Source organism: Amblyomma americanum, chromosome 2 (assembly GCF_052857255.1).
Source record: "Amblyomma americanum isolate KBUSLIRL-KWMA chromosome 2, ASM5285725v1, whole genome shotgun sequence".
Classification (NCBI taxonomy): domain Eukaryota; kingdom Metazoa; phylum Arthropoda; class Arachnida; order Ixodida; family Ixodidae; genus Amblyomma; species Amblyomma americanum.
Window position 1 is genome coordinate 45,976,695 of NC_135498.1, and position 26,881 is coordinate 46,003,575.

At 48.7% G+C, this 26,881-nt stretch overlaps 3 protein-coding genes across 3 annotated transcripts; 2 read left to right on the forward strand and 1 right to left on the reverse strand.

The window, feature by feature from the left end:
- The first annotated feature begins 139 nt into the window (after nt 1–139).
- LOC144121159 (E3 ubiquitin-protein ligase RNF25-like) lies at nt 140–11,400 on the forward strand. The gene is made up of 7 exons (XM_077654158.1): nt 140–310; nt 590–661; nt 824–926; nt 1,522–1,659; nt 5,819–6,064; nt 8,280–8,504; nt 10,163–11,400. The coding sequence occupies exons 1-7, from the start codon at nt 291–293 to the stop codon at nt 11,012–11,014; spliced, it is 1,656 nt and encodes a 551-aa protein (XP_077510284.1). The 5' UTR covers nt 140–290; the 3' UTR covers nt 11,015–11,400.
- Nucleotides 11,401–19,828: 8,428 nt separating this feature from the next.
- Nucleotides 19,829–22,461, forward strand: LOC144118539 (kinesin-like protein KIFC1). The gene has a single exon (XM_077651456.1). The coding sequence runs from the start codon at nt 19,918–19,920 to the stop codon at nt 21,772–21,774; it is 1,857 nt and encodes a 618-aa protein (XP_077507582.1). The 5' UTR covers nt 19,829–19,917; the 3' UTR covers nt 21,775–22,461.
- Nucleotides 22,462–24,930: 2,469 nt separating this feature from the next.
- Nucleotides 24,931–26,296, reverse strand: LOC144118540 (innexin shaking-B-like). The gene has a single exon (XM_077651457.1). The coding sequence runs from the start codon at nt 26,137–26,139 to the stop codon at nt 25,051–25,053; it is 1,089 nt and encodes a 362-aa protein (XP_077507583.1). The 5' UTR covers nt 26,140–26,296; the 3' UTR covers nt 24,931–25,050.
- Between the last annotated feature and the right edge of the window lie 585 nt (nt 26,297–26,881).

The window sequence follows — 26,881 nt, forward strand, 5'->3', positions numbered from 1 at the left end:
TTTTTTGTTGACCTACGGTACTATTGCAATATCTTGTTGCAAATAAGTATTTCTCATCGACAAGCAAGAGCAGCGTCTTTTTTTTTTTTTTTTGCGACGCGGAAACGGCGAAAACAGCGAGCTGGGACTCGGCAACTATGACTGCGACGAAGGGGAGAGAGTGATCAGTAGCTGAGCTGAAACTGTCGAAACGCTGTGGTGTGGCAAAAATTGTGGTTTAAAATCCTACAGCGACTTCGAGCGTTCAAAGCTATCCTGACTTGCTCAGCTTCAGCTACCACCCGTCAAACATGAGCAGCGAAGAGGACAGGTAAGTCCTTTGTTTTTTATTACGCGAATGTGTGTGAGACGGCGAGAAGTTGAGTACGGCTATGTCACAACGAGGGCTGGTAGCCGAAAGTGCTGGTACCGCATATTAAGTGTGGACGTTTGTCGCCATTTCATTTGTTTCACACGGGTAACTCGGGGTGGGAAGCGTACAAACCAATTCCGCGCCTTTCCAATGCGCCGTTGTCTGCATGAGGAAAGCGCAACTACCCCAGTCAGCTGCTGGTGGCAGACTTTGATGGCTTCCCGTTGTTATTTTCAGCTCGCTAGATATCGAGATCGAGGCGCTGAAGGCCATTTACATCCACGAGCTGGAAGTCAACTGTGACGAAAGGTAAGCGCCACACTCTGCACGCTCTGTGTCCATTCTAGTATCGCTGCTGACTGCGTGTTGGTAGCTGTGTTGGCACTTAAGCCGTGGGCGCGTAGGTGACGACGGCAGAGGTTCTTAATAGCCGTAACTCTTTCCATTTTTCTTCTTTCCATGTGGTTGCAGCAAGCGGCCGACGTGCGTGAAGGTATCTCTGCATCCGGCCACTGCCGATAATGCTGAAGAGCAGTACGTTCGTCTGGACCTCGTTCTCGATATTCCGACAGAGGTAAAAAAAAAAAAAAATGTCGATTTCGACAGCTTCCGTGCTATTTTACGCGGAGAATTTGCTCGTACTTATGAACTATTGTCTCTTCGGTCGTATTTAAACATTTGTCTGCCTGGTAGAGGTTCAGCCCTTCAGGTCTTCGAGGCTTGAAGGGCTTTTCAACGTCTTTTCAACGAAGAATTGCGTGGGTTATTTTAAATGCTTAATGAGCTCACGCACCTCCATGGGAGCTAAATGCAGAATCTCACATTGATATTTTGGTAATAGTTTAATGCACGCAGCAATCCAAACTAATCTAATGTTTTTGCATCGAACTATTACTTTGAAGCAGTTCATAGCTAAATGATTGCTTTGTAAAGTGCTAGGTGTTCAGCTCGTGAGATCATTACTTGCTTATGTGTAAGCAGTCAATTGGAACTGTCAGTCCCATTCTCTCATATTTTATGCAGATACATAGTCTTTCTTGCCTAAAAGCATGGATATGGCATGTGTGTCGCATTTCACGCCCCTATCCAGCTGCGTAATCTCCTGCTTAATAAATGTGCTTTGAATATTTATGCACTGGTATTTTGTTTTTGATTGTTCCTATGCACAGTACCCGGATGTTTTGCCCGAAATCACGATTCGCAATCCTCGTGGCCTGTCTGATGAGAAAATCACTAAGATTCAGCAAGAATTGGAGGACACAGCACAAGAAAATGTTGGTGGCCCAATGTTGTATCAGCTCATTGAGGTAAGGAGGAGGAACCAGCCAAGATTTTTCATGCTAGTTTGGCACCTTCTCTAAAACAGCGGAAAGATTGTAAACGACCTCTCTTTTTTTATTTCACAAGCTCTCTATATGAACCGCTTTCATTATTCATCAGTTCGGCTACCCCATGTTGCCCTAACAATGTCTTCAGTGACCTCGGGTAAGGTGTGAGTGAAGTTCTGAATATGCTGTGGAAATATGGGGGACAGAAGGAAGGGACGACAAAGCGTTAACACTCATATGCTATTTATTACACTTGCAATTAATACACAGAGCGGGCCAGCTAGCTACAAAATATCAACGAGGCATTCCTCGGAAATAGAACGCTACGTAAGAAGGACTTACGACTTACCGGCTGGGGCAGGGGCGTGACTTCGGAGCACGGAGCAAGACTATATAGGAGGTGAAACTCCCGTCAGCGCGAGCGAGCGCAGGTGTCCAGATAAAGTCACAATTGTATGCGCCGAGGGCCGTACGCAGTGGCGGCGCCTCGTAGAAGCCGCAGCGAAAAAAAAAAAATGGAGCGCCCAGGCAGGCGGCTCCGCCGCACTCTCTGGTGGCGCGCGCTCAAAGCAGACGACACGGGTGTTTGCTTCAGCGGGCACGCCGTGACGTTGTATTTCTGCGCCGTTAAGTCAAACAGCAACAGTTCTTGTCTGTGTCTGTGCTCAAATGGTTGAAGCATAGCACCAGTTGCTCTTCGGGCTACCACTGGTAAAGAAGCGCGCGAGAGTGCCCTCAATAGAAGTCAGGCGCGCGCGGCCGAACGGGAGCAACACGCTCGGCCAGTTGCCTTGGCAACCGAAACAGCAGTAGTTTCTTTCCAGGCTGCCAGGCGCCGCCAGCATGATAGTGGTGCCGCGGGCTTGTGGCCTTTTCTGGTCGCCGCAGACAGCGGAGTTTCCACTCCTACATAGCCTTCCTCCGTGTTTCGGAGGTATCAACGGCGAACGTTTGTATGCGCTGACAATGGCGGCCGGTTTTTCCCGTGCGCGCCGCATTCTTGGGGCAAGGCCAATCCCCGAGCATTTGCCGGGGAAGGTGCCTAGAGCGCGCGTTTGCTGCGCTCACTTCGCTGCCTGGAACCAGAAGTGCAGCGGCAGGTCACGACGGATCTCCGTGCGCCTGCCACGGAAGGTGACGAGAGCATGCAGCTGCAACCACTCGTGACGCTGGCCACATCCCGAAGAGACCCTGTTCGGTTCCGCAGAATTCCGCGTAACCTACGAGGTGGCGCTCCAGTCGCCGTTCCCTTTCCTCCAAGAGGGAAACTTCCCTCCTCGCCCAGTCAGTGCTGTCCTGACGCACGGTGGTGAAGATGGCATCGAAATGGAGGAGGGAAACAGGTTCTCCACATCCCTCCCTCCTTAAATGTTGGCCTACGGTTGAACTCATCCATGGATGCCAATGACGAAGCGTCTGCGAGCGTTGCGTTGACGACTGCAAGCCAGCTCGTACAGGTGGTGTGCCAGGATCATCCGATGAGCAGCAAGGCCACCGGGCACCTATCCTTGTCCCGTGGCAGGCATCCAAAATTAGCGTGCCGGGAGGGTGTTGTTCGCGCTGACGTGCCTTTGTTGGAAGGTAGGGGGGAGGTTGGCCCCCCGCTCTCGTAGCCGCTGCAAACTGCTCGCCGGAGACTCCGCAGCACGATGACTTATGGCCGCAAGGCAGCAGGCAGGGACCCATACAATGAACAGCAGGCCGGGGCAGCTTCTCTTGAACTCTGCATATCGCTCCTATGATCTCCAAAAGTTTGAATCAGAAACAATGGAGACTGCGCATACTGACCATTTGGTAAAATGCGTAGCAATGCGAGTGCCAAACAATTCTATCCGGCACCGTCCAAATGCTTGGTTCATCTGAACGTAGCTGGCTCTCTTCGGTCAAAGCACTATCGCAGTTCACTTTCCGGCAGTGTGATGTGAAGCTCACTTGAACTGCAATAGCGTCTCTGGTTCTGCGAAATTATCAATTCGCTTCTCAGCCGAAACAAATACGAAGTTCATTCGAACAAAGTCAGCTTTCTGTATTTGAGCGAGACTTCTCAGCTCTAGCGAGGTTCATAAAAAACAAGCAAACCCGTTTGCGCGTGCTTGTGCCACGGTACGACTACGTCCTCCCAAAAGCGACAGGCAGCTCCTGAAGAGCCTTAGGCCTACTCGCTCTGACACTTGCCGGTGCCAACAAAAGGCCAAGGACAATAGCTAGAACACGCCACGAGGCGTTACGTTTCTGCCAAGGTGACCCTACTTGCTCACTGCTATACCAGCAACTTCAGAGCAAAACGACACCCACCGCTTCCCGCAGTGTTGGAGCGCCCCGGTGCTTTTCCCGCAATCACGGCTGCAATTCAAATCAGCTGATTACGGCACCCGGCTCCCAGAGCCAAAGAGACAGAGCAGAGAATATTTGAAACTATGTACAAGAAAAATCGGGCCACCTTTCAGGCTTCCGCATTCACTCGCTTCTGGCTTTCTGTTCTCCGTGGACGGCTCGGTTTCGCTCTCCATGTGTGGACGAGGAATTCCTCGGAAATAGAAGGCTACGTAAGAAGGACTTCCGACTTACCGGCTGGGGCAGGGGCATGACTTCGGAGGTATCGGCGGCGAACGTTTGTATGCGCCTACAATGGCGGCTGGTTTTTCCCGTGCGCGCCGCATTCTTGGGGCAAGGCCAATCCCCGAGCATTTGCCGGGGAAGGTGCCGAGAGCGCGCCTTCCATTTAATAAAACAAGTAAACTATATATGCATTGTTTTTAAATTTTGTTGTTTTGCCATCAGACGGGAAGCAGCATTGAGTTAAAGCTGGCTCAGAGTCCATGAAAGGGGTCTGTTATGATAATTTCAGGTCATGCAAGAACCTTGGAATGATTCACAAACCTTAAATTTCGCGAGATGATTGGAACAAATCTTGTGAAATAGCATGAGCTTGTACAGAAGCTGGTTAAGAACAGCATAGCCTATGTTTCGATTCTAGCCATCGGCACAGGAGCTTTGCAGCCACACAGCTTGCACATTGTCATAGTGTTAGCAGCCTTGATGCATCACTGTATAAAGCGAAAGCATGCACGCAATGCGTGTGCACAGCTTGTGTGCTGACAGTGCTGGCTTAGGGAAAGAGCCAGCTTATAATACTAATTGCAAGTGTATGAAGTGGGCGGAAGGTAACATGTGGTGACAAATTTCAGAGGTCGTGAAAATGCTTCTTTGTGGTTGCGTAGCATAGGTACAGAACATTTTTGCAACTGCGCTGTATATTCTCTTGCTTGCAGAAAAAAGTCCTGTACACTCAGTTATAGTGAATTACATAGGCATTAGCAGGGTAGTCCACACTAGGAGTAGTAAATTATTGGACCATCTCTTTGTTATACTTTATTCAATGAAGAAAAGTATTTTATCAGATTTTTTTCAGTTGTCTTTCAGATATACAGCCTTATACAACCCGCGGGGTTTGCTTCTAAGTCGTGAGGTTCTTGTAGCACCCATGGAAATCCTGAGCTTCACAGAGAGAGGAGGACAAGGGTTTTTTTCACTTTCAAGAGATTCAGAACACTGGTAATGCGAGAATGAGTCACACTGCATGGCCTGAAGCATACCCACTGGGCCATTTTTCACAAGACAGCAGACAACAGAGTATGAATACCTTGTTCTATCTGAACTGGTATTCAGAGATATTTAACTCTGAGAAAAAAGAAAAGGAAAAAAGATACTTTGTTTAGTGACTTCACTAAAATGCACGGCACCCAATCAAAGCCCTGAGAGTTTGCTGCAAGAGGGGAAAAAAAAGCTTTTCTTGTGCATTGTTCCATTGGTCATTTCTGGCTACATGTGTGTCCTTTTGGTGTTTGTTATGTATGGAGCAGTTTTGCTACAAGCAAGGAGTTAGGTAGTTCACTGTAGTTTTTCTGTGCCTTCACGATTTCATTGTGCCATGCTTGTGTTATTTCCACCTGTTCATTGCAGCTCATGCTGCTCCAATCACCTTCTAAACAAGTGCCCAGAAAATCAGCGCTGTTGTCATGCAAATTTATGCTCGTATTGTAGCAGTGAGAGGAGTGCAAAACAACAAGTGCAAACCAGCAAACGAATTTTTGCTTGCTGTGCAGTAGAAAGTTCACTCACAGCGACGCACATGCAGGTGGCAAAGGAACACCTGACACAGGAGAACATCCCGTGCTGCCAGTGCACCATTTGCCTGTACGGCTTTGCCGAGGGCGATGTGTTCACCAAGACACAGTGCTACCACTACTTCCACTCGCACTGTTTGGCCCGGTACCTGCGCCATGCGCTCGAACAGATCTCCCAGGAAGAGGCCGACAAGCCGAGTCTGACACTGCCCGCTGCTGCCGCCACTGGGGGCAACGAGGAAGCAGCGGCTACCAAGGCAGGGGAAATATTGCTGCTTACTTGTTAGGCTGCCCGTGTTCCCTTCCTAATGAGACACGCAGTCCAAGCATAACGTAAGAACCACTGAAAGCTGGGCAAATGGAAAGACATTCGTATTATATTGTAGTACAGGTTCTCGGCAATTTTAGCTTTGGGGAACCCTTCCAGCTTTAGGTTCCAAGGAACCTCCTGTGTGCTGGATTCGATCCTTTCCTGCTTAACATGCATGCAGAGAGGTGCGTGGAGGTGATATTTCCTGAGAAAGTGCCTGAATTCAGTTTATGATGACTAGCTGCAGAGTAAAGACTTGTCTCTCATAAGCAGTTAGTCTGATTAGTCCCCAAAAAAGTGTGTAAGGGAACGGTGGGGGTTGAGGCATGCATGGACTTAATTGGTCAGGGTACCTGTATTGCACTCCTGGGAACCAAGAGTTCCACAGGACCAAGTGTGAGCATCCCTGCTATAGCAGGGGTGGATTTATAGGGGGGGGGGGGGGGGGGGGGGGTCATTTATACAGTGTACCTGCACAGGCTGCACTGACATACCTCTCACAGTTTTACAAGAAAAATCTGTAGGCTTTTAAAGAAATCACGCAATATAAGTGTTTATTTGCCTCCGCTATTCATAAAGAATAAGTACAGTCATGCCTTTATAATATATCAATGCTGCATTGTCTGCACATTGCTTTGTGAATGTCATTGCTGATATGATACGAGGCTGAATTGACAGAATGCTCACCTGTTTACTTGCTGTCACTAGTGACACCCATGTGGTTTAGTTACACCTATTGATACCTCACTAGTGTTGGAATTTTTGGAAATGTGGCGGAGAGTTTGAAGAAGGCTTCACTCCCGCCACCGGTTGGCCCGGTATTGCACTGCCTCCGGGATCAGCCTTGCCTTTAGCGCGTCTGTACTATCCTGTCTTTCTATCCCATCTTTCAACTCTCCTACTATCTGCACGTGGTAGCGATTGTGGCTCGGCTTGAGCCAGTGGGCAGGCCTGTGCACTTCCCTTTTCTTTCTTCCTGGCAACAACAGACAGACAGACAGACACTTCTGCCGTCAGGTTTAGGGGTGTTTTGACCTGAGGAATGGGCAGTACATTGCTGCTTACACTTCATGATTCAGATAGGCTGACAACAATAGAAACGCAACTTATTGCTTACATGGGGATGAAAAAGTCATGACTACTACAAAGCATTGTCATGGCTGTGGAGTCTCTCTTTACTTCTAAGGTCTTTGCCTTAATTCTGGGCTCATGTTTTTGGCACAGCCAAATGCCTCTTATGGGCTTGAATATGCCGCCTTCGCTTCAGTTCAGTATAATTGTTGCTTAATTGTCATTCTTACATAAGAGACATGTACATGTGTGATAAAAATTTCTGGAACCCAGGCTTCTGCGTAAGCTTGCATGGCAATAGATGCATGGCAACAATGCGCTTGTGCGTGTGCAGTGCACTGGCCTCGTGCTGTCAAGCTTTGGGGAACTTTACTTCCGTCACATGCAAGAAACCCGTGAAATATTGGTTTAAATAGAAAGTTTTTAATGGTCCGCATAAAGCTCCAATAGGTACTGTCTTATTGCCGCTACTTCTCTCAAAATCTTTCCAAAGAAAAAGCTTGCTCAGGAGCAGCTGGCTCCTTGTAATGTGTGCATAAAATAGATTCAGCCTGCAGCTGTGTACTGCTGCATAACTGCATGATCTCAAAAGCCATTAATTAAAATGTTGATTGAGCAATCTTGCTCTTTCCAGGTTGCTCAGTTTTCAGTTTTGCTGAACAGTCGGTTAATTTAATTCAAGTGCAGAAAGGTGTGATCCCTATGCCAGTTGCGCTCGGTTCTTAAAAATTTGTTAGCATCAGAGTAAGCCTACTTATTACAAATATAATAAAAGCCTTGCTCTACAAAGTCAGTGTCACTTGGAACAGAAACTGAAAGGACTTAACCAGTTGCTTAGTTCTGTAGAGAAAATGTGGCATAGTTTATGTAATGGTAGGTCATGAGCACATTGATGTTTCCAGTAGAGGGGAAGGATTAAACATTAGGGAATAGGTGCAAGAATTGCAGTTTATTAAAAAAAAAGGTTTCAAAAAAGTTGGAAAAGGGCCGCTTTCATGTATTTGACAAATTTGTTGTGAAACAAGCGCACACTAGTACTGCTCTGGAAATAGAAGAAAAAGAAGTTCTCTACAGCAGTGTTGTGTGACCAGGTGGTGTGCCCCGTATGCCGGCTGCCCCTGTCGCCACTGCTGGGTCTGGCGGAGCAGGAGCACCCGCCGCCCGTCGAGCAGCAGCGGCAGCCAGATTTCCACATGACACCCGAGCTGGAGCGGCTGCAGCGCAGCATGGCCCAGCTGTATGTGCGCCAGCAGCGCCAGGGTGGCATCATCAATGTGGATGCTGAGAAGAACAAGTTCCTCCTGGAGATCTCTGTTGTGCGCACCTTTGGTCCCTTTTTTCTCGTTCTTTTTTATTTGGATGTGTAGAGGAGATTTTGGGATCCTGCTTTGGAGCTGGCTTCTCCCTTGCTTTTTTATTGAAGTGACTCCAAAGCACTTTTTGAACTAGCAACTATCATCCCTTCAGGCATGGTGTGGTTAAGGTGTCCACCAAGAGTGAGGTTACTGCACATTTCGTTTTCTCATAGCCAATTTATAACTCGCCTCCTGTTTGAGATTATATGTGTAGATGAACAGTTGAAGAAAGTGTGACTGCCTTCAGTGGAGGAATGGATGTGAGCAAAGAAACGGAACAATAATCGTTAATCATAGTGGACACATGAAGGGTATTGTAAAGGGATGGGTGGAGGATGGAGTGGAAAGAAGTGAGAAGAAAAACATTTGGCCGCAGTGGATTAATTTTGACTGTGTAAGGTTTTTCAAATGGGCACCAGGGACAACCCTATCCAACTTTTGTTCTAAGTACTGGTGCATTTGCCTTTTTATGAGTGCGTTGATATTCATTCAGCAGCAGAAGGCATATTTATTGCCAACATATTTGGGATCGAAAATGGAATTTTTTACCTGCCACTCTATTCAAACTCGGATGTTGGTGATGATGTCGCGAACATTATACACTCCATGATTGCTGGCTGAAAGTATGTGGCAGAACACACTAGCATCAGAGATCCACGCACAAGAGAAGTACTTGACATCACACTTTGCTTCCGAAAATCGTCTGCTGTGGCAATACCTGTACTCCACCTCTGGGATATTTCTAGTTTTCTAGAGCTCCTTTTCTGGCGAAAATAGCCCCTTTGTTGCTAGAATGCTGTAATCGATTGGCATAAGCTAACTTCAGTTTGTCCTCGCTGTCCCTTTAATACTGAATGTATTCTGCACCTTCGCAAAGTGTTTCAGGTCACTTTTAGGCGGTCCATGCTCCAAATTGAAGCTTAATTTTTTTCTTTATTGACTAAATATTCCCTGTGGGACTTCGTTTTGTTCAGTACACAACAAATAATTATTTTATCATTTGTTCTAACTAAGAATTTCTGTGGCATCAAGGGGCACTGTGGCAAACAAAGCTGTTGATCAGGTATGCTTGCAAATCTCTGACAACCAGCTGGTGTCTTGAACATGCAGTCAGTTGCAGGTCAGTTGCCAGTAGCTGCATATCGCTCCAAACGAAGAAGGAGCTTCTTGACGTCATGCTGCTGATTGAGTAAACTAGTTGAAGTTGAGTCAACTGGACAAGCAGTGTGCACAATTGAATTTAAATATGGTCCAAAGAATGTTTTTTTTTATACGTCTTTATTTCTGCATAAAATAGGCTTTTGTGAGGCATGTTGATGCATACACAGAAGTCAGGCAGTACAGAAATTATTACTTCAACATTTTATGTCCACACTCTTCTAACATGTTACCCGTTTAATAGTGCTGCATTTGTTACATTAATTTCTTTGCCGTGGGAGAGGGTAGAATTTAATTTTTAATTTTTTTGCATCATATCCAATGTTTTAGCTGCATTCCAAACAAACTTTTTTTTTCTGTCCTCAGTGCTTCAGTCACATTTCAGTCAGTGTTGTTATGTGGTCCGTATTAGCAGCATAGAGTACACCGTTTGTCTGTGTTTCATTCTTCTACTTGTTTAGGCTCCTGAAAGCAACAGTGTGCCAGAGACGCCCAAACGTTTCGGAGCCTTCAAGTTGAGGGGCTGGGGCCCGCCTCTGCGACAGACAAGCAGCATAGCCCCTGCACAGACCAGTGACGCGCCTCTCCACGGCTTGTCCGACAGGGAGCTGGAGCCTCAGTTTTCGAGGCCATCAAAGAACCGGCACTCAAGGCCCTCCCACAGGCAGCAGAGGGACGACAATGAGAGCTACGACAAGCACCACATCAGCAATGGCTACTTTGAACATTCTGGCGGCAGTTCGTCATCATCTGGTGCGGAGAGACTTCAAAGGTCGGACGCGGACCAAAAACCGCGGAGACCACGGCCGCACCACCATGGGAGAGGGAGGGGCGGTCCCCAGCAGCAGCAGAACTGGCACAGGCCACCACGGGATCGCCGAGAAGCCGAATGCAACGCACACTCCTCTGATGACCACCAGCAAGACTACAGTGGCTCCTACCACTCAGATACTTACGAGAAAAACTCAAGCAGGGAGGCTAGCAGCACAGGTGCACGCTCATTAGGCAACTCAAGCCCTTCCTGGGAGGCGCATCATGATCAAGACTATCAAGGGGACAGGTATCAGGATGCACCATCACCAAGTTCACCCACTGATGGAGAAGGTGGCAGGTACTGCGACCCACTTGAAGCTCAAAGCAAGCATCGTGGGGGAGGGCAGGGTTATCGCCGGGGCAGGAGAGGCACAGGTGGCGACAAAAGCCACCACACTAGTGCTGCACAGGCATTCAGGAAGAAACAGCTCAAATCGCAAGGTGTGGCCACCAGGAGCCATGAGCCCCCAGGAGTTTGCACTGCAGTAGAGAACAGATGACGATGGAAGAAACTCTGTCCCTGTAGCCCCCAGCCACTTCTAACCAGTCACCGCTACCCCCAAGTCACTGTTGTTGCTACCACTAGATTACTAGCTGCCACACTACTTTTAAGGGTAGTATTTATTTTAGATAGGATCCGGACTGCAAGCTTGAAGTCAGAGCTGCTGCCCTCCTTCCCATTTTCTTTGCCCTGGGTATTGTCTCACGTGCTGGTTGGTTCATTGGGGAGCTTGTGTGGACCTCTTTTCCTGTTTACAAGCTTGGAGAAGGAAGAAAGTGTTGGCCGGACTTGTAATACGGACTGTGTTGTTTCGCTGGTGCAAGTGGCACTCTAGTGTTTCCTGTTCATAATGGACATTAAAAGTAGATTTCTGAATTGCCAAGACTCAGTTCCATCGATGCGTTGTCTTATCTTAGAGACACAAGAATTAGTGAGAGATTTGGCTGCGTTTGGCAGAATTGAAATAAGGACCTGCCCCTGTCCCATAGTTTTCATTACGTGATATGCACCTCCCTTTTAAGAAATGAGCTGTGGCTCAACCCGGCTGAGCCTGGTAAGACGAGCGAAAGCTCTGTTAAGCATGGTTATCCGATCTGACGCCTTTCCGTATCGTAAAAATCATGATTCCGCTTGACGGCGATGATGCATCATCGAAGCACTAGTCCCAGCTCGTAGGTCATCCATGGTTTTGTGTGAAGGTGAGTACACGGTTTTATGTAGCGAATGGCGCACCACGCGATTTTCGGCAGTCCCGAGAGTGTCGTTGGCTCCGCATACGCAGAAGTGGCGCAGAGTCACGTGATTCGATAGTTTTGAGGCGAGCAAGCGCCATCGGCTCAACCAACACTGCTCAAAGCGCGCAGCTGTGGCGAGTTGTGTGGCATGACATCGGAGCCAAGGCTTCCGCTCCTCCTGGTTTGAAGGTCAAATTTCATAGCCACATGACCTTCATCTTTGTACGGGGTAGAGTTTTCGCTCAAATTCTGCAGAGACTGATTGATCAGTCGCATGTTTGAAACGCGGCTGCAGTAAGAAGCATCCTTTGGGATAGCAGAAAACATTATAAGGCTGCTTGGCTATTTGTGGTAGAAATATGTTTCTGTGACGACGTGCTAGTTTTCTTGAATTTCTCTCGTAATTGTCAACCTTTGCCATGACACAAATTAACACATGAAATAGGAAAGTTTCTTGTGCATTATGGCTTTATTCAACGAGTTCTTGGTAATTTTTGTACTACAACAGGAATAGCTTGGGTACCTCTTTTCTCGGTACTGATTAGATGAAAGCGGACACCGATACAGTTTTCTGCAAGAAAATTGCAATACAATCAAATCTCGCTATAAAGAGACTTTACAATGAAATATTGGGTATAACAAAGATTTTTACTCTCCTTGGAAGCTCCCATGGAAGCCCACGCGTTTACTATCTCTTTTTTACGAAGTGAAATTTCCCTACAAACTGATACTGCGAAGCCCACTTGCCATTTCGCGCCGAATATATCGATTGGTAACAACGCTCAACGCTTCCGTGCCCATTCGACGAATGTGCGGAAAACTTGTCTCACCTCTAGCAGGGCCCTCATCGTGCTTATAGATGATTCGTTGGCTTCTGCGCTACATAACCCTTACGCCGGCGCAACCGTCTTGGTGGTGGTGGAACTGCTGCGCCATTTGCACAAACTAAAATTCCTGCTACATGCGGCTCCAAAGTCAATTTTTTGCTCACTTTTGTGTCACATCTAAGTCTAAACGTAATTGATAAGTTATGGCAAGAACGAAACTGAAGCCTGTGCCTTACTTCGCAAAAAGTAGGGGCATGGAAATGGAAGACGATTTTGTCACTCGATCTCACCCCCGCTGCTCTCTCGGCATGTCTCTGAGCATAGGCGTGTCGTCTGCTTCCCACTGTGCCGCAGTCCCAAAGCCGATCGCGGCGCTAGCGTGCTCAAGTCACTCGCCGCGGAGGAAGGCCGTGAGACGGCTGTGAGAGAGAAATATTCTGCTTCTACGGCGGTTCGTTATTTGCATATGCACGTAGGCACAACATTAGTAACGAAAATCTACGCAAAGTCCTCCCCTCTACTAGGCGCAAGCTTTTTTTTTTTTTGCGAAGGATAAACGCTCTGCCGCTGACAGAAACTTGGGAAAATGAAATCTGTGGTCTTAGTGCATCTCGTAGGTGCCGTTAGAGCAGTGCGAACACGTGTGTCGCACACATTATTGCTTAGCGGGAGCAAATCGATGGAAGTGAAAATGCTGCCGTGTGCTAGATAATTCGTGTTGAATTTATATACGCTTGCGCTATCGCTCAAGCTAATCGGGAAAATGGAATGTTGTTGTTGTTGTTGTTGTTGTTGTTGTTGTTGTTGTTGTTGTTGTCCACATACTATGGCACATGCCCACATAGGGGGATTGGCCAAGAATTGGGGGGCACAGAGAGTTTTTGAGGTAAATAATTCCTGGACGAAATTAAAATGAATGGTAAGGACGGAAGAAGTAAACAAAAGGGAACAACGAAATGAAACGTGAAAGCAGAACGCACGCAGGAGATCGAGACTAATGTTTATAGCCGAGTAGTTAAATGATAATTGTAAGAATGAAAATAATATTGAAAAAATTAAGGTAGGCGTCTTGATTCCATTAAAAAATTTTGCACGGCAGTAAAAACAGACTTGTGGCTGTACTTAAGTATGGTGGCTCCAAACGACAATAAGACTGGGCTGTTCAAAGGCCAAGCTGTTGTAGAGGTTTCTCTAAAAATGGAACTTGCAGACACGAGGCTGTGCCGCAAGCCACGCGCTCCATGTTTATTATTTTTTTTCGTCGCTGTAGTACTCTTGTTTCACAGTCAATTGACACCTCCAATTCCTCGGAACCAGTCCTCGCAGGAGCATCTCGTAGAGTGCTAAAGTGACTTGTAGAGTGCCGCCTGCGCACTCTCTCGCAGTGTGTGGGGTGTGTTTACTTAAGACCTTACAAAATTTTCGAAAATGGGCCTCATGAGTTAGAATGGCTCTTTTTTCGGCATAGCATTGTCAGCGGTGAAGTACATCAGAATACAGCTAAGATGTGCTAACTATATCAGGCTAGTTGACTAATATTGTATAGTTAACTTTTTAACTATTACTGTCAGACTCCTTCAATTATTGAGAGGCTGTAGCCCAACGTAAGTAATATCCATATCAGTTTTTAGAATTCTGAAAACGCCGTTCCCTAGACGCTGTGGACCAACAAATTTCGGCTATTTCGGTCGAGTTACGTGCACTGGAGAGGTTGCTTTCCCTGCAAGCTTCTCGAAAGCGCATGTATTTTGACGCGATGTAGGCAGAATTTGGTGGCGCACTTCGCCGACGGTAGCCGATTTTTCGAGATTCTAAAAACTGGTGTGGCTATTACTTGCGTTGGGCTACACGCCTTTCAATAATCAAGGAACACAACATAATAGTTAAAAATTAACTATTTAATATTAGTCGACCAACCTGTTATAGTTAGCACATCTTAGCTGTATTTTTATGTACTACACCGCTTACAATGCTATGGCGAAAAAAGCGCTCTGCTAACTCAAAAAATCTATTTTTAAAAATTGCGTAAAGCCTAGCTGAGGTGAAACACCCTGTATAGTTTAGTTTTCGCGCCTTGTCGCAGCTCGCTGCTCGGGACGAAGCGGGGCAGTGAATGTCGCGTGGCACGTGCACCACGGAGTGACGCCCACTCGCACTGCGCTCACTGCTAAAGCGCGATTTCCGAATCGCACGTGAAATTCCCAAAACCTTTTGAGCCAAAGCACCGGGGGTAATTCGTTTCTCGAAATTCTATAAACTGATATGCCTATTTCTAACGGCCAGCTACAAATCTGCGATTGCAAGCAGCGGTATTTGTAATAGCTATAGTGGATAAAAAGTTATTAAAAGTTAACTAGGTTACTGTTAACATGCGTCACCTTATTTCTGGCGTCTGCCAACGCTGGCATTTCTAAGCAGTAACATATATCTTTTCACCTCAAATAGCCTATTTTTAAAAAGTTACGGGCTTCCCTGAAACACCTGTTATATATAGCCTTCATAGATTACGAGAAATCATTCGGCTTAGTCGAAACCTCAACAGTTATGCAGGCATTGCGGAGTCAAGGTGTAGAAGAGGAAAATGTAATCGTACTGGAATATATCTATAACGACTGCACAGCCACCATAGTCCTCCATTAAGATAGTAATAACATTTCAATAAGGACAGGTGTCAGGCAGTGTGAAGCCCTCGATTGGGATCACGCATTCATATGCGGGGTTCCACTCGGAGTGAGAGGAGGAGACACAGGATGCGCAAACCAGGAAACAAGTTTAATCATAACATACCTATAGTCTGGCTACTGGTGCCTGTGCGGAGTTTCTGCTGGCGAGTCCACCGTAGTCGGCGCACACACGAAGCGATGCTTCCCTCGGGGAAGGCTGAGGTAGTCGCAGCAGTAGCGTAGGGGAGCACTTGGTGGGCGGCACGGACAGTTGAGCCAGGTTTCGATCGTACTCGACTTAGGGGTCCATGGAAGGTGTTGGACTGCACTCGGATCTCTCCTACGGCGAGTCTCTCCTTGTTACTCCGCGCACGGCATACACATGAGGTCGGTTACGCTCTTCTCAGTGTAAATAAATGTGCATTAATGGTTTTCCCGCTTTCTTATCCAGTTAATATATCTACTGTATATCGACACCATGTAATTATTAGCGCATGCTATCAAATACCTCGGGGTCGTTTATGATCCTTCACTTTCCTGGCGGGCCCACACAGAGCAGGTTGCTGTGAAAGGAGTCCGAGCGGTCGGCATGCTTCGCAGAGTGAGCAACATCTGTTCCGGCAGGAGAAGGCACTCGCTTCTGATGCATACTGAAGAAGTTGGCGCGGAAAAAGACAAACGTAGACAGACACAGACGAGCGCTTCTCTCAACTGAAGGTTTATTCCAGACATATGCTCGAATAAACAGGAAAACCAAACAAGAACACAACACGTCATGAACATCACGTGTTACCCCGTGAATGCCAATGATTTGGTCAAGAACAGATACTCCCTATCAGAGAAGCGGACGGAAGTCTGACTAATGCTGATGCTCCACTGATGCGCATATGGATGGCTTCCATGAGCTCACGCGTGAGTTGATCCCTGTGCCTGGATAGGATGGTCGTTTTGTCGTAAAACGGTTTGCATTGGATTTCCTTTATTTTTTCTTTTCGTTTGTGCTACAAGTGCGGCAGTGTTTAGGGAGATTATCATGGGAAACTCCCCCGGGCAATCTACGGTGCTCTCCTAATATTTCATTGACGCATCGTCCAGTTTGACCGATGTATAGTGCGCCACAAGATAACGGCAATTTGTGCACAACCCCGCTGCCACAGGAAACGAACCGGGCTTTGTGTTTGATGCTGCATTCATTTTTTCTTTGTCGTGCCGTCCTTCCGCTTGCTTCTTCTATCCGGCTGTGCATTGTGCACCTGACGATTTAGAAATGTTTGTCTGTCCAGTATTCGGCTGTGTTCGGCTGTGCCTTGTTCTCTGGAGCACCTGCGTATAATATTCGCCCTGATTTTCCGTTGGAGTGGGAGGCGTTACGGTTCTGTCTGGGCCTTCGAAAAGTTGTGGCTAATTCCGCTTTGTACCTAGAGGCGCGGATTTCATCTTTGCCTTCAAGATTTCGGCTTTTAACTGGCGAAACGTGTGTAAAAATATGCGATTCGTCGCTTCATGTCTCAAATTTTATTTTTTTTCGTCAGCCTAAGACAGTTTATTAAAGCAGTTTATTACAAGATTACCTGATGCCATTTCACTCTCGGTCAAATGTTGAGGGGAAACCCCAAGGGTGGAGTAGATTTTTGATAAGGAAGTAATTACTCTCTCTCATGTTCTCATTGCGACAGACGTCTCACAGCGTGAAAAACAAAAGGGCCGGTGTCGCTATTTTCTCTTTGTCTCTGCATTGGTCATTCTCACTCCGCCTTCCTGACTACGAGCAACTTCTCCCATAAAGGTTATTTCTCTGGAATTGCAGCAGCGTACAGCATTTGCAGACAGCCACGACCAGAGAAGCTGGCCGCAGGAATCACTACGACTTTGCCAGTCACTATGGTGAGAGTTAAAATCTCCTGCGATGACTGCGCTGCTTGTGCCAGTCACCAAGCAGTCTAAAGAGTCTGTCCTGCGTACACCAAAAGGAAAATAGACATTAGCAATTGTAATATCGGGACAATGTGGAAATGAAATTTTTATCGCTAAAAGCTTACAGTCAGGGAGAAGAATTTTCTTATAGATAGATGCCTGATGACATAAATGTTTAGAAATCAGGGTTACGAATCCACCTCCCCTGCCAACATTTCGATCTGACGTGACAACTCGAAAGTTTCTCGTTGAAAATGGTTTATAAGGTGATAACCACGTTCCTTGTAAAAACACAGTATCAGGTTTATGTTTGTGAATAAGTATTTCTAGATCTGGAAGAGAAGACAATGCGGAGCGGCAATTCAATTGCAACACTTTGATACCTGCTATGATTGCTGACCAATTAAGAGGCAGAAACCGCCTCTTTAAGGATATCAGCATGGGGAAGGAGTTTGGGTGGTCCTTTTTTAGCTTTCATCTCTGGAGAACTAGAATTAGATGGCGACGAGGAAGCACGGCGCTTCTGCGTAGGGCATGGCATTTCGACATCTGTTGTGCAGATGTCAGTGCGACATGCGCTGCTAAGAACAGAGATGTTAGCTGGGACCTGGGGAGCATCAGCAGGTGATGCTGAGCGGCCAGCACTAGCAGCACAAGCTGAAAAAGATTCAGACGTTGCTGCCAGAGCGGATGTTGATGGTGACACAGATTGAACAGCAATAAGCTGAGCCAACGTCTCAGAAAAAGTGTTTAGCATTCGCTCAACCACATTATTAAGGGCTTTTTCTACTGTGGTCTCAAGTGAGGCAGTCAAGTTGGACTCAATTTCCCCAACAGAAGCGCGCACACGACTAGCATATGAGTCTTTTTTCCTGCTAAGAACAGCGTAAGCATCGGCTCTTGAGCACCGCTTCTCTGATAATTTCCAACAAGCTACGCTCTTCACTACGTTTTGAGCAGTCGGCATCATCAGCTGAGTGGATGTTGCTGCAGAGGCAACAATGAGGCTGCCCTGAGGTGAAGTTATCAGCAGAATGACCTTCTCCACATAAACGGCAGCGGGTGTCCGACTTGCATGCTTTGCCGCTATGCCCGAACCACCAGCAGTTGGTGCATTGAAGAGGGCGGGGTTCAAGAGCGTCCACACGGTATACAATCGGCCAAATTTTTAATTCAGCAGGGCAGGAAGAGCCAGCAAAAGTTGTTATTACAGATTCAGTAGCAACCCGCGAGCCATTTACCTCTCTACTACCGCGGTAGACTGAAAGGACCATAACTCCTGCATCCTTAAATTCTTCTGGAATTTCTTGCGGGGATGATGCTGGGCCGACACCACGTACGATACCCTTGACACATGCAAGCTGTTCGGGAATGAATATTTTCACCGGCAGAGAGTTGAAAATTTTGCACTGAAGCAAGTCTGCAACACAAGCGATGTATGACGACTTTCAAACTATGCCTCTACGGCGAAATGGACGCACTTCAGATCCGCAGATAGTGGTCTGTCAATGATCTTAGCTCCTGTTGAATTAGTTCGGAGTTTTCATTTTTATCGCACCCTCACCGATTGGGACGAGAGCTACGGGAATTGCATCAATGCCATTTTTTTTAAAAGGACTCAAGCGGCAGGCTTTGTGTTTGCAAGCTGGCAAACCAAGCTACAAACCCTCCACCTGGGGCGGCCAACGACATCTCTCAGCAAAACACACCCTCAGGTTCACATGAACTGCGTCTTAACCTACTCCTTGACCAAAACCCCCCAACGTAGTACGGGCTCACCAATGATGAACAAGCCGGTACCACCAGGAGAAGCAGAGAACAGCAGCAGCCAGCAAGGACATGACAGCGAACACCAACAGCCGAATTCTCCTTTGCGCTTCTTCTTCTTCTTCTTCTTCTTCTTCTTCTTCTTCTTCTTCTTCTTCTTCTTCTTCTTCTTCTTCTTCTTCTTCTTCTTTTTCTTCTTCTCAAGTAATATGGCACATACCCACGTGGGGGGATTGGCCAAGGTATAGGGTAGAATGCCAATGAAGCATTTGCGCGGGGAAGGAAACGTCAGAAGACTGAATCAAGATAAAAAAAAATTCCTAGCGAGGTCTTCTTCTTCACCCCAGGTATATGGCACATACCCACACGGGGAGATTGGCCAAGGTGTAGTAGAATAAACAAAGAAGTTTCCATGGAAGATGACGACAAAAGGGTAGCACCAATAGCGAGGTCTTCTTCTTCTTCTCCTCAAGTAATGCGAGGTCGCGTTCCAAGCGTCATCTTCATCAACGCCGCTGGCGATGCCAGCGCCGCTACAGTTCTTTCTTTTGGTGCTTCTACCCTTTGGTACTCAACAGGAATGTGCTCTCCGCCATTCAGTTTCCTGAATAACGTTTTCCATTCCTTTTAGACACGAAATATCTGCTATCCTAAATTTTTTTCTGAATTCCATCTGCCGGATACCCATGTTCAAAATTCATCAGTAATCAAAAGATCCGAAACTCTGCACGTATAGCCTCATTCCCATTTTCAGTCACTCGTCTTCGCCCAGACTGCTTTCCTTTATTCTTATTTTTTTATTACATGAAAAAAGTTTTTGAGCATTTTTCAGTCACCGCCTGTGTCTTGGCCAATCTCCAGCAGTGGGCACGCGCCATTATCTCCTTGAAGACAAGGAGAAGAAGCCCGTGGTGGCCGCTATGCTGTTGCGTGTAATACTATCCAGCCCTTGACTACGCTGACTTCTATATGTGACTGACTCTTGGCAGCAGCAACATGAGCCAACCCCCATCCTTGCCCAGTGGCTCAGGCCAGAAGGCAGCCGGGGTGGCCGTGCTGAGACAGCGTTCCCCAAGCAAGCGCCCGGCAGCACAGGGATCCAGGACGCTGCGCAGGAGTGTCAGTACGACAGCCATCAAAGAGAACAGGCCAGTGAACATCTTGGAACAGCCCAAGCGGCCGAATCCCGGTGCCGTTAAGCCCGCGCCACTAAGCACGGTCAACCTTGCCACCGGGACCCGAAGCGGTGCACGCCCCAAAGCACCCGTCATGGCGGCGGCACTGGCACCATCGGTAGCCGGCAAGCGGAAGCCCTGGGACCTCCAGGGACGTATTCATGACCTCAATGAGAGGATTAAGGGCCTGTCAGGCGAAAAGGAGCAGCTCAGCCTCGAGAACACCGCCAGGCTGCAAGAGCTCGAGAGGCTGGCCGCTGAGCTAAGTGAGGAGCGCACTAAGAATTCTGAGCTCTCTGCGACAGTCTCTGAGCTTCAGTCGGCTCTCAGCACAACGGAGGCGAAGCTGAATTCTGTTGTGTCGGAGCGGAGCTCGCTAACCCTTCAGCTGACATCCGCGGCAGAGCAGATACAGACGCTGCATCGGTCGCTTGCAGAGGCCACGGGAGCTTTGGCAGGGCTTCGCCTTGAGCGCTTGGCCCTCATGGAAGCACGGGAATCCCTGGAGGCCCAAAGGGCAACGCTGGCCACCGATAAGGAGCAGTTGGAATCGACGGCCACCGCCCTCCGCGCCAAGGCGACGGAGCAAGAGGCGCACCTCAGTGCCTCCGAGCAGGACCGTCGGGCACTGCACAACAGCCTTCAGGAGCTCAAGGGAAACATCCGCGTGTTCTGCCGCCTGCGCCCCCTCCTCCCCGCCGAGAACGCTCCGCAGCGACCCTTCCTGAGGCTACCAGACGAGCGGACTATTGAGGTGCTCCGCACGGATCCGGAGAGCCAGCGAGAGACGGTGCTGTCCTTCAGCTTTGACCGGGTGTTCCCGAGTACGGCCAGCCAGGCGGCGGTGTACGTCGAGGTGTCGCAGCTGGTGCAGAGTGCACTGGACGGCTACCACGTGTGCATCTTTGCGTACGGCCATACGGGCGCCGGCAAGACCCATACCATGGAGGGGGACGAGGACGACGAGCGCAGGGGCATCATCCCGCGCGCCCTCCGCCAGGTCTTCCAGACGTCCCAGAAGCATCCCCACTTGACGTATACCATGGTGGCCAGCTCTGTGGAGGTCTACAACGAGACCCTTCGCGACCTCCTGGTTCCTCCGTCCCAGGCAGACAAGGCCCCGCCGCTGCAGCTCAAGATGGCCAGCAAGGACGGGCCCGTCACATTGGCCAATTTGACTGAGGTGCCAGTCATGTCGGCCCAACATATTGACCAGCTGCTGCAGTGTACGCGGAAGAACAGGGCCGTGGCCGCCACCAAGTGTAACCAGCGGTCATCCCGGTCCCACTCGGTCTTCTGCCTGGACGTTACGAGTCGCAACACACACACGAAGCTCGGTTGTCGAGGTCGGCTGAACCTGGTGGACCTGGCAGGCAGCGAGCTACTGTCGGTGTCACAGTTGGCGGGGGTGCGCCTGCGGGAGGCCCAGAATATCAACCGCTCCCTTGCCAACCTGGGCAACGTCTTCCTGGCACTCTCCAACCGGTCTGGCCACGTGCCGTACCGAAACTCCAAGCTGACGCACCTCCTCATGGACAGCTTGGGCGGCAACAGCAAGACACTAATGCTGCTGAACATCTCGCCGCGGGAGGATAACATAGAGGAGACAATCAACTCACTCCGGTTCGCCACCATGGTCAACCGGTGCCATATCGGAACAGCGCGCAAGCATTATTGAGGGCGCACCAAAATGGAACAAAGCATTGCTGCTGCCATGAATTTCTTTGTAATAATTTTATGTAACCATCATAACTTTATGTAACCCGCACGCCTAAATCGTTTACCTCTGAGCCTAACTAGAGGACTGTGTGGATCGTAAAAGACACTGCTGTGGTCAGCGGACAGTCAAGGTCCAGTGACTAGAGGAGAAGGAAAGCCTCAGATAATTTGGGGTGTTATTTTGCAGCGCCAGCTGTTATTGGGACGTAAGGCGGTTTTGCGACGTCCGACAGAGTGTGCTTTTATGACGTCAGCATCACGTGGCTCGTGAGCGCGTCCTCACTCTGTTCTTCGCTACCGTGACCGGAGAAGATCTGAAGGAAGTGCTCCGAGCAACGAAGGGAACGCCGCCGCCAACACGAGCGCTAGCGACGATTGCGTGAAGATCCACATTTTGCGCATCCGTGAATAGGATCGGAAGTGTCAGCGGCACCGGGACCGAGAGTGCGCGCCCGCGCAGCTGAAGCCGCCAGATGCAAGAGACAGGCGAACCACGATAGTTTCACCGGGGCGTTTCAACGTCTGTTTAAAGGTCATCCGTTCGGCTTTGCGTGTTCGGTTTGCGATAGTCACCCAAATATGATCCGCGTTTGAACGAGCCGTTATAGCTTCAACAGCAGGGCAGCTTTAACTGGCGGTTTTAACGTAATCCTCAAAAAAATAATAAATGTTCCCCAAGGTGGTCGGGGCTGCGCCTTACGGACCAGCTGTCCCTTTTTTTCCTACGCAGCAGCTCCCGCCGCGTCATTTGCTGACTAAGGAGTTGCAAGCTGGAAACAATCTGGGAACCTCCAAGCGGTTTTCGCACCTGCGTTACAGACGTGCTGGCTGCTCTGTGCTGCTTGCTCGTGCGTCCCCGTCGGCCGACAACGGTGTGTGCAAATCATGGCAAATATATGCGCTAGTCACTACGCCTCGCTCCTACAGAAGATTGAGAGCCGTGGCGCACCATAATGGTGTGTGCAAGGCAAACCGATATCCCTCTTCTAGCCCTCCTCGGAATATCCTGTCGACAATGTTCTCGTCGACTGTTAGACTGTCGTGGAGCAAGCTATAGGGGAGAAAATAAGTGCATTGTTGGTTGGATGGAAGCACAGGCGGGTCCCCCTGGAGGTGTTGGGTCATGGAACCGAGGGCCGGAGGGTCGATAGGCTGACGACCTAAGCCTCTACTGGTGGATAACACCACGAGTACTTCCGGTGTCTGAAAAACCGTGAAAAACACTCGACGGCTAGTAGCTGGGCGGTCCGAAACAACCCCTGTGAGTCGGAATAACCGATGACCTGGTCTGCGGTCGGTACGGACTGTGGAGCCAGGAGTCGTGGAGGGGCCGCAGGTGGCTAACCCCGACGTAGGTTCCCCTTTCTCCCGCGGTCGGGGCCCTTTGCGTTTGGTGGGTGGGTGGTCGCGCATCCCGTGAGCGGGGGCCGCGCCATTGGGAAATCTCGACGGCCTTCCTGTCCTGGCCATACAGGCCAGTAATGGAGTCGAGACATTCGAAGGATATGAAAGAAAAACTCGCTGTCCCCACTCCCCTCCAAATTCCCATGACCAATTTATCCAACCTCTTCCGCTACTTCCCAGGGGAGATCAGGGAGTCTCCCCGGGCCCGCTACCCTGGCTGTGGGTCGCTATAGTAGCATTCTCCTATTGATTTCTTTCCACCCTCGGGTGGCAAAATTTCAATTGCCCCAGGGCCACATCTTTTATGTTATTATTGGGATTATACCTCCGATACAGCAGTGGTGCGGGAGAGGCCATTATTATTTTTCATTTCGTTGCGGCAACATACAGTATGTTGACGCAATATATGTTAGACTGCCGAATGCCGAAGTGTGCTGACTACCGGAGGACATGCGCCTTTCCATTCATAGGTTCCGAAATCATGGGATCTGCTTTCAGCAGTGTCTTATGACACTTCAGACACTTTTGACCACGGTTATCAGAAGTGAGAATAATACTTCTCCTGCCTCCTACAGAGATTTCGAGGTTTGGGGGTGCCGTAATGAATCAGTATGCGGCTCAAAATCAGACCATGTGGCTTGGAAACTTTTGATGCACCTGTACATCGACGAGCAAGTGTAGTTTTTTCTGCCATCACTGTCAAGGCAGTGGGGCGCCTAAGGCCGAATACAGCACGCATACACTGTACACCGCAGACCACTGGATGCGAGTTGAGTTTAATAGGCTGAAATTTTCGGTGGACACATACTGTTCGTCAGCCCTTTTTTGAACCGGACGTGAGACGAAGTTTATGTGATGCGGGACCGGGAAAGGAGCTAATACTTCGTCTTCATAATCATCATCATCAGCAGCCTGACTAAGCACACTGCTTTATAAAGGCCTTTCCCATATCTCTCCAATTAACCCTCTCACCACAACCACAAATTACCATACTTTTTTTTTACGCAGCCGCTACCGCCTGTTATTTTATTCAATTATGTAACCATGCACCTCAGGTAGCACGGCGAACACTGGGTTACTATTTGCCTTATAACGCATAAGGGTGAGACCCCAAACGCGAGCAGTACAGCTTAACGCTCGAGAAGAGTGAACTGTCCTCAAGCGCACTCCTTGAAAAGTGAGTGCGCATCACTCTTTTTCTACTTCTGTTTTCTTTCTCAGTGCAGGAAGCACTGAAAAGCGTGTTAGCCGCGTCAACCACAACGAGCTCAAGCCTGCTGGCGCCGGCGAGCACTCAAGTGGCGACAAGAAGCTCGCAAAAAACTGCTGTGCAAAGAATTTATTGCCAATCCTTGTGCAAGACAACGCGTTAGAAGGCACAGGAGTTTTTTTTTTTCGTTTTAAGAGTCAGGTGTCGTGATGGGACATGAAGGCGGTGAAGTACGTTGCCCGAAGAACACGCTGAGTGCCGATGCGAAGGCGATGGAGGCCTAACCCTCTGGGGAACATAACCGAGAATTTGCAAGAACACTGATAAGAACTTGTGTAAGTACTGAAAGGAGGGCAATCATCATGACATGATTAAAAGTCTTCGTCATGCCTGTCTGCCACTTACAGCAGTAAAGTCGGTTCCCTCAATGAAATGGTAGCAGTAATCACCTTAACAATGTCAATGTGTCAATTAAAAAAATGTCAGATTTTAATTGCTGGTACGACCGCTCCATTTAAAAATAGGAAGGAAAAATATACACAGAACAAAAGAGGAGAGAAGTGTATTTGTGCAGTAGCACGTGAATAAAGGAAGCCGGTGTCTGTCCTGCACTAATTTTTTTCAAAAGGGCGGTGGAGCTGAAGGCACAGTCGGCGGTGTCTTGAGCAGCCTTCGCGAAAGTTCGTTCACTAGCTGGCTGAAGACTATTGAATCCACGTTCTGTCCTACGAGGCTGAGGAGAAAGACGTCGCCAGCTGACATGGAGGACACGACAGCAGTGATGCGCCTGTTGTCCGGATAACGCCAGCCCAGAAGCCGTCGCCTGAGGGGCGCGCTTAGCAGTAGCAGTACACGGTAAATAACCACCAGGACGCCGGCGACCAGCAGGAGCGCGTACCAGAACCACAGGAATGCGAACAGCTTCTCGTTGAGGATGTTAAGCGGCAGGACGCAGATGGCCTCGCGGTTCTCGAGAGCGCCAGAGTCGCCGTACTTCAGGAAAGAGCACATGGCAATCCGCGGGAAGGCCATCACCGCAGGACTAACGAACTCACGGCCATCGCCCCGATGCCAGCGGACAAGGTCCCAGCCGTAGGTGAGGAACCCTCCTCCCAGCACGTAGTCCGTGAAGCCCACCTGAGCTACGACGTTGAAGACGCTAAGTGCTTCACAGATGAGGTACTTCACCAGGTAGCAACGGTTGTGATTCATGTTGGCCACGAGGAAGTCGGCCATCTGCGACCGAAGATCTGCTCGGTCTTGCGGGATCGCAGAGCGGATGTCGAGGGCGGCCACAATGGCGGGGACCTTGCCGCCTTCCCAGGCCTTCCAAAGCCAGCGCGGCGCGTAGAAGCAGAGCGCCTGGGCGAACATCAGGAAGCAGACCCACTGGTAGTAGGTGTGGTACTTGCGGTCGCCCCTGCTGGGTCCCGCTCCAGGATAGACGACGCTGCCATTGTACGAGGCGTTGAACAGACTGCGCAGGCTGAACGTAGACTCGACCCAGCAGAAGGAGTTCACTACGCTCTCGGGCAGCGTCGGGCAGTAGCACTCGATGGGCGTACCAACGTATTCCTTGGCGGTGAGGAGCATGCAGAATGCCATAAGGAAGGCCACTGTGACACCGGTGTGCAGACGGAAGACGTTGCCATCGATGTGCACCGTGCGCAGCTTGAAAAGCTTGCTCAAGTGGCCCAGAAGATTGAACATGACTGGTTCAATTTAGACTTTGCTGAACGGTCTCGCAAATGCGACGTTGCGAATGGACTGCGGGTCAGTCGAAAGATGCGTGACTGTGACGCCAGCGCGAGCCTAGGCCGCGTTCTTTCTCCTTCTTTACGAAGGCTGTCCACGGACAGTCGGAGCATCGGGGAATATCTTGTGGAAGAAATACATCAAAAACTGACATGAAACACGCATGGGATAGAAACAATGCTTTCAAACTTTCTTACAGAATGTATCATACCACCAATTCTGTGAAAAAGCATTTTTAAACGGGAAACCGTTTAAGAACGCAATTTTTTCATATAATGTAAGATTTCGCTATAACAATCAACATATCTGCAGATCACCCGACGGCAGTCTTGAATTTTTTTCTATTTGCGTTTTTGCTACCGTCAAATGCGTTCCGCATTGGTTTTCTATGGGAGTCTTGACTGTTCGATGCTACCGATGGAAACACTTGAAAAGAAAGATTTTGCTACATATCAGAAGAATAGATCATTACCTTCAATATTACTGCAAAGCAAAAGTATCTTGCAATTTTCCAATTTTTAAAATTTTTGTCCTAAATTCCTGGACATGCAAATCTACTGATATTTTAATCCCGGTAGAAGGCGGCAGGCACCTTCAACGAGCTGCATGTTTCCAGGACCATATTTCCTGTCATCTGCTTATGTCTGGTGCTACAGAGCCTGACTATCATTATTTTCATTATTTATTAACATGCTTT

What these genes read in the sequence shown, in the direction of transcription:
- LOC144121159 (XM_077654158.1), top strand. Translation starts at nt 291, where the DNA reads ATGAGCAGCGAAGAGGACAG. An exon ending in GAAGTCAACTGTGACGAAAG is followed by an intron (nt 662 to 823) that starts GTAAGCGCCACA and finishes ATGTGGTTGCAG; the next exon opens with CAAGCGGCCGACGTGCGTGA. An exon ending in TCCTCCTGGAGATCTCTGTT is followed by an intron (nt 8,505 to 10,162) that starts GTGCGCACCTTT and finishes CTACTTGTTTAG; the next exon opens with GCTCCTGAAAGCAACAGTGT.
- LOC144118539 (XM_077651456.1), top strand. Translation starts at nt 19,918, where the DNA reads ATGAGCCAACCCCCATCCTTGCCCAGTGGCTCAGGCCAGAAGGCAGCC.
- LOC144118540 (XM_077651457.1), bottom strand. Translation starts at nt 26,139, where the DNA reads ATGTTCAATCTTCTGGGCCACTTGAGCAAGCTTTTCAAGCTGCGCACG.